General features: G+C 37.5%; 4 protein-coding genes across 4 annotated transcripts; 2 read left to right on the forward strand and 2 right to left on the reverse strand.

Moving 5' to 3' along the window:
• The first annotated feature begins 1,198 nt into the window (after positions 1 to 1,198).
• LOC105968536 (protein CYSTEINE-RICH TRANSMEMBRANE MODULE 4) lies at positions 1,199 to 1,869 on the forward strand. The gene is made up of 3 exons (XM_012993168.2): positions 1,199 to 1,344; positions 1,441 to 1,600; positions 1,689 to 1,869. Exons 1-3 carry the CDS (start codon positions 1,311 to 1,313, stop codon positions 1,732 to 1,734), a joined length of 240 nt encoding a protein of 79 aa, XP_012848622.1. The 5' UTR covers positions 1,199 to 1,310; the 3' UTR covers positions 1,735 to 1,869.
• A 709-nt stretch (positions 1,870 to 2,578) lies between these two features.
• LOC105969023 (large ribosomal subunit protein eL27y) lies at positions 2,579 to 3,331 on the reverse strand. Its single transcript, XM_012993746.2, has one exon. The coding sequence runs from the start codon at positions 3,155 to 3,157 to the stop codon at positions 2,750 to 2,752; it is 408 nt and encodes a 135-aa protein (XP_012849200.1). The 5' UTR covers positions 3,158 to 3,331; the 3' UTR covers positions 2,579 to 2,749.
• An 832-nt stretch (positions 3,332 to 4,163) lies between these two features.
• LOC105968657 (Lojap-related protein) lies at positions 4,164 to 5,902 on the forward strand. The gene is made up of 5 exons (XM_012993293.2): positions 4,164 to 4,522; positions 4,867 to 4,993; positions 5,091 to 5,229; positions 5,377 to 5,465; positions 5,595 to 5,902. The coding sequence occupies exons 1-5, from the start codon at positions 4,325 to 4,327 to the stop codon at positions 5,714 to 5,716; spliced, it is 675 nt and encodes a 224-aa protein (XP_012848747.1). The 5' UTR covers positions 4,164 to 4,324; the 3' UTR covers positions 5,717 to 5,902.
• A 218-nt stretch (positions 5,903 to 6,120) lies between these two features.
• LOC105968656 (uncharacterized) lies at positions 6,121 to 10,986 on the reverse strand. Its single transcript, XM_012993292.2, has 12 exons — positions 10,532 to 10,986; positions 9,247 to 9,324; positions 8,826 to 8,914; positions 8,690 to 8,736; positions 8,536 to 8,616; positions 8,289 to 8,454; positions 7,951 to 8,209; positions 7,784 to 7,849; positions 7,180 to 7,293; positions 6,785 to 6,851; positions 6,661 to 6,698; positions 6,121 to 6,516 (listed from the first exon to the last, which is right to left on the reverse strand). Exons 1-12 carry the CDS (start codon positions 10,723 to 10,725, stop codon positions 6,450 to 6,452), a joined length of 1,266 nt encoding a protein of 421 aa, XP_012848746.1. The 5' UTR covers positions 10,726 to 10,986; the 3' UTR covers positions 6,121 to 6,449.
• Positions 10,987 to 11,038: the final 52 nt, after the last annotated feature.

Below are 11,038 nucleotides of genomic sequence, written 5' to 3' on the forward strand. Positions count from 1 at the left end.
ATAAACGCGTCGGTCGCATTTAAGAGTGGCTGAAACTGGACTAAAAGTCATTTCACTTCACAGTCCAACGGGTAATTTGTATCACTTACAATAGTTGAAGATTAAAATAAAACTCTAGACAACCCATAGGAATGAATTAGGATTCCCAATGCTGAATTTGCGGGAGGTGGTTAGATCAACTCCAATGCTAAACATCAAAATTGGATTATCAAATACTCATTTGATAATTAAGATAATGTTTCAATATCTATTTAAAGTTTATCTACTCCAACCATGGTTATCAAAATTAATATTCAATTGGAAGTTTTTTAGTAGTTTTATTTGTAATTGCCACATGCCATTTTGTGATTGGATGTTTAGGTGGTTCCTTTTTTTAGAGCAACTCCAATAGAGTTATTAAATGAGTTATTAAATCTGTTAACTACCATTTGACTCCTAAAATTTAGAAATTATGTTCTCCAATGGTGTTATCAAAATGGGTTAGTATTTTGATATTTCATCTCTTTGTATCTAAATATACTTCATGCAGAATGAGTTACCAAAAAATTAACCATCTACTCAACCATTCACAAATTAACATGTGGCAATTACGAAAAAAATCACCAAAAAACTTCCGATTGATAGTAAAATTTGATAACTATGATTGGAGTTGGTGAGTTTTAAAATATTATCTCAAATATCAAATGAGTAGTTGATAATTCAATTTTTTTCCAGGATGTATTTTCACATACAAAGAGGTAGAATATCAAAATACTTTCCCATTTTGATACTCCTTTTGGAGTAGAAATTTTTAATTTTGGGATATAAAAAAGGAGGTTTATGGATTTGATAATCCATTTGATACTCCCATTAGAGTTGCTCTTAAGTTAATTCACTTAATTGGACAATTAGATGGGCCGCGAAACACTTAACGGGCTCCCACTATCAAATGGGCTTATGAACCGGGCCACATACTCAGCCCATATTACTGTTGTGGGACCCACCGATATAATAGCTAGAAACGTCAAATATGCATTCACAACAAATAAGAAAAACACGACAATAGGAAGTTTCCCACTAATTCTAGAAGAACACGCTTTTCAGTCAACACGTTCAAAATCAGAATTTTTCTTTCGCCGTCTAATTACCGACATCACCCATACACTCACAGCCATAAGCAAACAAACCTTATAAATACATCCGCCACCATTATCATCTTCTACATTTCTCAAACTATTTAAATACACAATATAAATATCATACATATATATACACAAACATATACTGATATACATACACATCATCATCATCATCATCATCTTAAAGAAGCTATGAACCAATACGATCAACACCACCAAGTTGCAGGTTTGTGAAGCAACATGCATTTTATTTCTTTATTTCATGCAAAATCTGCTGCTACGAAATTTTCACCATGAATTTTGATAATTTAATTTGAAACAGCTGCATATCCAGCACCTCCAACTTCGTATCCAGATACCTATAATGGCGGTCAATACGTAACGGCACCACCACCAATTGGTTACCCTGCGAAAGATGGTAACCAAAACGGGCAGGCACCGGTTGAGACAACTAGTCGAGGAGACGGGTTTTTTAGAGGATGGTGAGAAATTTCAACCAATTCTTGATTCGTATGTTTAATTTTAAAATGGGAGTTGCTAAACTAATTATAACTACTATTCTTTCTGCAGTCTTGCTGGAATGTGCTGCTGCTGCTGCCTGGACATGTGTTTCTGATGGAACACATATATATATATATGTAACAAACAAACATTCTAGGATTGCATATTATTTCAGATTGGTTGTATTATTCATTCATCTATTGTATACTAGAGCTTGATTTTATTTTTAATGGATTCATATTTTCATATACTACCAAGTATTTATATTCCATCTGTACAGCACTCTCTTTAAATCATTTTGCACATTATATATTCATCAAAATATAAAAAGAATGCAGAAAAGCAAGTTCAATGTAACAAATTTTGAGCCACGCCTATCGAAAATAAAAGAAGAAATCACAAGCAAACAATTAAATGTCAAGCTCGGCACGAAACAAAATAGTTACGACCACAAGTTGTTGAATCTCTTAGTTGAATAAACTCATAATACACTCGTGCACTTGGTTCTAAAAACGTATCATTTTCCAGAACTATAAACCCAACTATTATATACCATCTTCGACAAAGAGGCAAACGATCAAACAGCAGATTGATTAATATACAAGCGAAAATCGAACACACTAAAACCAACAGAGCTTTTCAACTAAGGATAGCAAATTAAAATCACTGTTTAAGGAGAATAGAGCATCGATTAATACGGCATTTTAAACCGAAACAGGACACTAACTTAAACAAAGTCCACGCAGATACTAAAAATCGAATGTGAAGATTTTTATATCGTCTACAATGATCCTATAGATGTTAGTAGAGTAACAGATTAACTACACACATTTCAAATTGCCAATCTATAAATCAATTTGCTGAGAAATTGAAAATGCAATTCCCAATAGCTAATGAAAGATTATGAAGAAATGAAAATACGATAAAACCAAAAGTGTAGAATAATTAGAAAGGAGATATCCATGAAATACCAGAGTAGTAGACATTTCATTCAAATCTTAAACCATAATCTTAACAATATAATCCGCAAAATAGAAACAAGTTCATCAGTCAAAATTCCTAAAAAAAAAAAAAAACATAAAGCAAATCGAAACACAAAACAGAAGATACGAAATGAAAATGTTTCCACTTCAGAACCTGAGCTTGGAGAAGAACCAACGGTTCTTGCCAGTTTTGAACCTCTCCTCAAACTTGCCCTTGACCTCCTTGCAGGCGGTGACCTTCTTGTCACGCGACACGAGCGCGTCGGCGGAGACGACGTCCTTGAGATCCACGTCGAGCGTGTAGCGCGTGGGCATGATGTGGTTGTAGTTCACGAGCTTGATGAATGCCTTGACCCGAGATTTCTTCGCCTGCTTCTTCGCGGAGTCCTTGCGGATCACTTTGCTCGGGTACTTGGCGATTCCGGCGACGAGGCAGTGCCCGTACGCGCGGTCGCGAGTGCCGTCGTCAAAATTCTTCACGATTGTGGCCTTGTGACCGGCGAATCGACCCTGGAGGAGGATCACAGCCTTGTTTGGCTTCAGGAATTTCACCATTTTCGCTTCTCGTCTCTCTGTGTGTGTGAGTGTGGCGATGCGAAGTTCAGCTGCTGGTGGGATTAGGGTTTTGAGTGAGAGATTTTGATTATATATTCCCTGGTTGGATACACGGAAATGCCTAGGGTTTATTTTAACTTCATAGTATTGGGCTTTTTTTATGAACGGGCCGTAAACCTGTTTAATATGGGCCTCCAAATAACTAATTTATGGTGGTTTTTTAGATTAATTTATGGTGAAGTAATTGATTTGATTTAATAATTGGCATCGAAATGACCTTGGTTCGAAAAGCAATCGAGTCGATTTCTAACGAAATTTAATAAAGGCGAATAGGAACCGAAGTCTAATAATTAAATTTTCAATACATAGTTTATCATTGTTTAATCGAGATCAAACTCGATCCGAATTTCATAGTTTGATTTTGTATCCTAATTCCTAAATATGAGTTAAAACAATGGGTAAATTACAGTCACCCTGAGATAAATGTCAAATTAAGAGAAAATACCTCATGTTTAGGTAATTACAATCACCATGAACTATAAATCTTATCACACGTCCACCGTTGCATGGTTAAATTTTATAGATAATGTGGAATATTCTCAAATCTGTAACAGTTTTATCTCATTCGAGCTCCACATTTTGAAACAAGATGCTCATAAGATGTGTTTTTTGGCTTATAAAAATATCAGATTGTAGTGCATCAAAAATTGCAATTTTTGCACAAAACGAGTATAAACTAGAAAATCTTCCACAAAATGTAGAAGATTATGTTGAATTTGAAAGCATAAGATGTATTTTTCGTAATTTCACCTAACTTCAGGGGTGACCGTTATTTACTTAAAAAATTGAAGGGAAAAACGTTTAGCGGGCTGGGCTTTATACGTGGGGCCTTATAAAGAGAGCCTGACCCAATACCAAAGAAGTAGTTAACCCGGTTGGATATCCAATACTATGGAGACCCGACCCATATTCGAAGTTATCGGATCAGATTTTTCTATTTTTACCAATTAAACTGGAGGAGTGACACGCACTTTCAATCCCTTCAGCAAAAACGGCGAAAGAAAGAGAAGGAATTAATTTCCCTTCCCTCTCAAGTCTGTTAACAATATACAAAAGCAAATATATTTTTGTTGATGTTCTAAATTAGTGGAAGCTTATTATTCAGAAATGATTATCTCCTCCGGCCCCCTTCACCACCGCACCCTATCTTGCAGCAGAACTTCGATTTGCGGCGACAACTTCCGGCGAGATTATGAGCTCTTTCCAATACCCAGAAATCTTTCTTCCTCCAATTCCGCCGCGTACAAGTCCTTACATTTGCCTGTTTCTCAGAAGCCCTTGTTTTCTCGGACAGCTGTCGGCTCGGTAATAATTTTTTCAGTATTTTCCGACAAATTTTTTTATATTTGTTTTAAATTGTGTAAGATAGTTCACTTAATTTCCTTATGTTGAATATGATTTTATGCCCACAAATCATAATATACATAATCGCTTCGCGACTTGTTGAAAATGGAGCATTGTTTAGTATTGTCTACAGTTTTGTTTGTTTTATAGATTAAGTATGTGTTATGATTGTAAACCTGTAATAGAACTTGTAATAGTTAAGTGATTTACCTTGTAGATTATTATGTAACTCCGTAAACTTAGTCGTTTATCTTTTGAAGTTTTGATGAGTTGTCAATGTGTTTAATATAAAAAGTTCGTTGCAGAATGTGAGTGAAGATACAGATGATATGTACGACGACTTGTTCAAAAAGTACGGGAAAGTGGTGTTTACAAGAAACGATCAAAAGTCTGCTCTCACAGAGGTTGACGATGATGCTGAATGCTTGTCCTGTAAGTATTACTGCACTACATTTAGTATATGATTCTTAGTACTCTCAATTCATCTGAAAATAAATATAAGGCTTGAGGTTTAACAAATTTGATGCAGTTGCTGTGGCATTGGCTAAGGTTGCAAGTGATGTCAAAGCATCAGATATACGGCTTCTCTTCGTAAAGCCTCTTGTTTATTGGACTCGTTTTTTCATCATTGTTACTGCTTTTTCTCGCCCTCAAGTTGATGCCATTGGGTAAGTCCGTTTTTTCTTCTTTTTTTTTCAAATGCTGTTACAAATTGAGCAAGTGAGCAAGTCAGTTATAGTTTGGCATCTAGATCCTGTCAAGTCGGTAACTCCGTTTTTTTTTTTTTGTGTATATATATATATTTTTAATTTTAGGTCAAGAATAAGAGACTTAGCTGAAACGCAATATGGAAGAACAGCAACTGGGGATTATAAGCCCAACTCGTGGACACTGTTGGACTTTGGTAAGTTTGTCCGAACTACATCGAGATGATTTAAACGAACTAAATTAGTTCACTTCTGAATGTTTAGCAACAATGTATCGACCCGTCTTATATGAACTAGTTTAACTGATATGTACTTCTTGATTCCAGGTGATGTAGTTGTGCATATCTTTCTTCCTCCACAAAGAGCTTACTACAACTTGGAAGAGTTCTACGCTAATGCAACGCTTATCGACTTACCTTTTGAGGATCAAAAATCATTTCGCGGTTGATGTATTTACCTCTGTTGTGATAGACGTGCTTTTGAAATTCAAGTGGCAACTCGTGTCGGTTTTGGAGCAAAATGCTGCGCATATTTGTTGTATTGTAGTTTCTTGATTGAGAATAATAGATATTTGTGATATCAGTGTGTTATTCCAACCACATTTTATGCCTATTAAAGTTAGTTTCACAGCTTAGTTCCGCTTTTTTTTTCTTGCGTGGTTAAGTTCTCTATTCCGTAAACATTACCTTCCCTTTTCTTTTTTTCTTTTTGAAAAAATAGATAAATAATTTTTTTAGACACATCCTAGTTTTGGGTCAACAAGAATTTCTAAATGAACAAGTTAACAGCCTGACTATGAACTGATCGGCCAGGTGAAAGGTCGAATTCCGGTGGACCCTGGCAATGGTCATGTCTAGTAATATAACAATTTGATTCTCAAACAAGTAGCAGAAACCAGATACAGCATGTAGCCACATCATTCCTCGACAGACCTCAAACACACAGACCTCAAACACGACCTAATTAGCAGCGTAGCTTAACAAAAAAAGAACAAGATTTTTCTTACAGAATAGTTAGTATCAAAGTTTTAGTCACACAAACATTTCCATACAAATGCATCGACCATAAGAGTAAAAAAGCACTATCTAGATAGTACAAATATCTTTTCCAAACAGACACTTTATGCAGCCTCTTTTCACAGCACCACCCAAGAACCAGTCTGCTTCGTTGCTAAATTCAACTTATGCTTTACGAGGAGGAGGAGAACCGCTGGTACTGCTGCTGCTAGGACTTCTTCCTCTGATAGGCCTAGAAACACAAACTCATGTAAAATTAACATATAAAGCTTTGAAAGAGAAAAAGGGTCAATATCTCTTATATCGTCAAAGGTGATTCTCATCCTCGATGAAGAAAAATCATGAAAGAATCGAAAAAGGTATTCAAGAAAACTACCTTCTAGGACTACGGCTCCGAGATACTCTCCGTGGTCCCTGCAAAAGAATTCAGAAGATGCATCTGAGTTAGCCACCAACCTAAAAGAATCTGCTGCTGATAAAGATAAACAAGGAATGCTTACCCTGCGAGGACTGGGGGATGAAGAAGGAGACGACATTTTACCCCGTCTAGGAGGTGGTCCACGACCTCTGTAAACATTGAAGAGGAAACACCACATAGTTAGACATATTAACAATATCGAAAAGGAAATGAATGAAATGCAATTTAGTGCATCCGGCAATATGATAATTTAAAAAAATGGTATCCTTTTTTTACTAGAGTCTGCACTGTTTCTTGCTTAAGGATGGCAATCAGTAACCAAAGATAAAAGGAAGAATGCTATTTCTGTACACGTGGTAGAAGAAATATCACATGTCGAGACATAATAATCAACAGAAGAGAAAGAATAAAACCCATTGGAGTTGTCGTAATGCACAAATAATTAGACCAAAAATTGATAACTTATTTGCATTTCACCTTCTTGGAGAGGGAGATCTTGATGGTGAGCGGGCTGGCCTCCTAATAGGAGAGCGACTGCGTCGGCGGCCGATTGGAGACCTTCTTGGAGGACTTCGAACACGTCTAGGAGAACTACAAAAATAAGATTAATGATTATGAAGATGCAGAATTAATGATAATACTGGTCAAGCCACAACAGCTATTTTGCTTCAAAAGTAGAATTTGCAGACAGCAAATGAATGAAAAAAAACAGGCTGGCAATGTATGCAGTCTGTTAAAATGTGTAGGAAGTATAAATGGCAATACGAAAACCAAGGAAGCCAATAGTCATAGAGTTATCAAGATCACTTGGTATATCTGCTGGAACTATTGAGTGTAAACCTACACGATGTAACCACAAGTCCTACATATCGCTTCACTTTGCACACATTTGCATAATGGTACATCCTTAGATAATTCAGAATCTGACAGCACGTGCAAATATTTACAATTGCATAACTTGGTTAAACGATCCCAAGCTAACGACTTCATTTCACAATACATGGAATTTCTTATGATTTAAGAATAAGGAAGCCTGGGATATTTTATACAATATTCAAAAGTAATAAACAACTTAACATACCGCCGCCTAGGTGGAAGTGGGGAACGTCGACGAACAGGGCTACCACGTATTCTTCTAGGAGACCCCCTGCTCAAAATTACATCTATCAAAAGCTGACCCAGGAAAAGTAGGAGGTAGAAAATTGAAATAAAGGGTAATTATATATATATAAAAAAAAAAGGCTCAACCTTGGAGGTGAACGGAAGCGCCTTGGAGGCGAGGGTGAACGACCTCCTCTGGGAGGGGATGCAGGCCTTCTCCTAGGAGGCGGAGAGTCACCTCTTCTATAAGGTGAATCAGCTCTGCGGCGAATAGGTGAGTCTCCACGTCGACGAGGTGGAGGTGGTGGTGGTGGTGGAAGTGGAGAACCTGTCTCCCTTCGGGGCGACCCTCTTCGTCCTACAGGAGATCTCCTTCGAGGAGAGAGTGGTTTTCGCCGAGGAGACCCTGATAAAAGTTTTGCTTAAATAATAATGTACAGCAAAAGCAAAGCGTCCAATTAGCACTTTGGGGAAAGTGATCTTACCTTCTTTTGGCAGCTTCGGTCCATCTTTATCTCCGTCCACAGCAGCATCGTCGGATTTAGGGGCATCTCTCCTAGACGTTGTGGCAACAGCCTTAGGAGGAGAAGCAGCCTTTTTTCTCTCAGGTAATGTAAACTTGGCCCGAACAACTTTACCATCAATTTGAGCCTGCAAAAACATGGTAGAGGAAAATTAAATTCCATATAAAGGAGAAGACCAATCGTGTAGTCAAAGATAACAAAACCATACACCATCCATATGTAACTGGGCCTTTTCAGCATCAGCCCTGCTCTTGAACTCAACATATGCAAATCCTTTGGGGAGATTAACCTGTAAAAAAAAGATATCACAATTAAAGAATGCATTGCTGGTTCTGAGAAGAAAATGGGGGAATATAACTTACAACATGATCAATTGCCAGCCGTACATTCACCACTTCACCAAAACTACCTGGAGAAAGGAGCAATACAGAGGAATAAAACACAGCCTTACAAACAAGATAAGTAATGAAATGTTTCCATGCGTAGCTGTAAGCATACCAAATATTTCTTTCAAATGGTTCTCGTTCACATTCCTGCTGAGCTGGTCAACATGGAGCACAAGGGATTCTGGAATAGGAGAAGCTCTCCTGGGGACATTGGTCATAGACAAACATAGTAAGACAGACATGAATGATCCACAATGCTAGCGGAAGTGAAGAGAGAATTAACTAGGGAAAAATCTAACACAAACTAGTAGGATAAAACAGAAGATAAACGATGCCCAATATGACAACACATAAATAACAACTTGGCCGAGTAATATTGCATTTTAACATTTCTCATATTTTGCAATGCAAGTAAAAACTTTTAGGATATATAATTATAGCAAGTGAAATCCTTCAGCACGCACACACTAGTAGAATAATGCAAAACCATCTTGATATACATACTTTATTCCCTTTCAAAGAACTAATCTCACCTTGGAGGTGGAGAAGTTTTCTTGGTCTGAGGTGGGCCAGATGGCGGTGAGCGACCTCGTTTAATTCCTTCAGCAGAACTATACACAGGCAATCCAGAGAACGAAAACAAGAAGAGCACAGGTAAGTTAACCATTTCATTTCAACCAAACACCAAACTGATGGGGATGTGTGTGTGTGTGTGTGTGTGTGTGTGTGTGTGTGTGTGTGTGTGTGTGTGTATTCCAAATAGTTGTCACATTCCGCCAGTATCATTACAATTTGGAAACACACTTATGGGTCAGAGCACCAACTGCCTTAAGCATCTAGGTTGCAATTTTTCATTTCCCTTTTTTTGGGGGCGGGGGCGGCAGAATTTGACAATTTTCATGCCGATAATTAGGGGTGAGCATAAAAACCGAAAAACCGAAAAACCGAACCGAAAACCGAAAAAACCGAGCCGATATACACCGTCCCGACTTCAAACCGCATACACGGTAAATATTTTTTAAAAAACCGAAAAAATCGGTATGTGTATGGAGAATTTTTTTTTTGCCGAACCGATTTACCGACCCGAACCGATTTGGGAATACAAAACGACATCGTTTGATATATAGTAAAAATCGGTAAGTTTTTTTGGTAATCAATGTGGCCATATTCACATACTTAATATATTTTTTTGAAGATGACATTAATGAGATCAAGTTTATTAGTAGTAATCTCATTCTATTTTTTTATGGCAGCAGGGATTTTTTTTTTTTTTTTCTTTAATGGTTGTAAATTTGTTTTATTAAATAGTTTTGGATTGTTACTTGCTAATTTTCTCAAAGAAATGTAATAGAAGTCCAAATTCACCGTTAATCAAGCATCGGTTTTATACCGAACCGATTCGAACCGATAACGAAACCGAAACCAAAAATAAACCGAATTGATACCGATACCGTTCACCGAAAACCGAAAAACCGATTAGTACCGAACCGAAAAAAACCGACATACACGGTTTTAAAATATGAAAAACCGATATTATCGGTACGTGTTTGGATTATCGCAAAAACCGACCCGTACCGACCCGTGCACACCCCTACCGATAATTAATTAATTATTATTACCCACAAAAAAATATTAAAAATGCTATCATCCCTAAGAAAACGCATAATGAAGCTTTTCTAAATAATTATGGAATCTGAACATCAAATACTATTGAAAAAGCAACAGATTAACAAGAATTAAGTCAAGCATTTGAACACATTATTCAAAATAACATGAAACGATTACGAACTCAGCAGAACAGAATAAAAACAAATTCACCTTTTCCGTGGAGGAGCAGGACTACGACTGCGGGAGCTGCCACTACGAGAACGAGAGGAAGACGACGAGTAGGATCTTGAGCGGGAACGCGACCGAGAACTCGAACCAGAGTAAGAACGCGAGCGAGAGCGTGAGGAGGAGCCAGAATCTGAGCCCGACCGAGACGCCGGACGGCCGCGGGCGGGTTTCGCCATCGGAGTAGCGCGTTGAGCGGTGGATTTCAAATCCCTCGATAAACCCTAGGCTGAGAGCGAATTTTGTGATGAGCGGATGATGAATCCGTTCAGCCGGACGGGGCAATTAGTTATGGGCTCTGACGCAACTGTATAAATGGGCCTTGGACCGCTCTCTTATATTTCGGGCTTTCATTTTTTTTTTGGTTATTTTATTTATTTTAATTCTTTATTTAGAACATTTAAAAAACAAATGAACCGGTGTATACACTACGCTACATTGGGTGGAATACATCAGGTAAATTTTTATCATTAATATACACATAAACACACA

The sequence above is a fragment of the Erythranthe guttata genome, chromosome 13 (genome assembly GCF_056151865.1).
Source record: "Erythranthe guttata isolate IM_541 chromosome 13, IM_541, whole genome shotgun sequence".
NCBI lineage: Eukaryota > Viridiplantae > Streptophyta > Magnoliopsida > Lamiales > Phrymaceae > Erythranthe > Erythranthe guttata.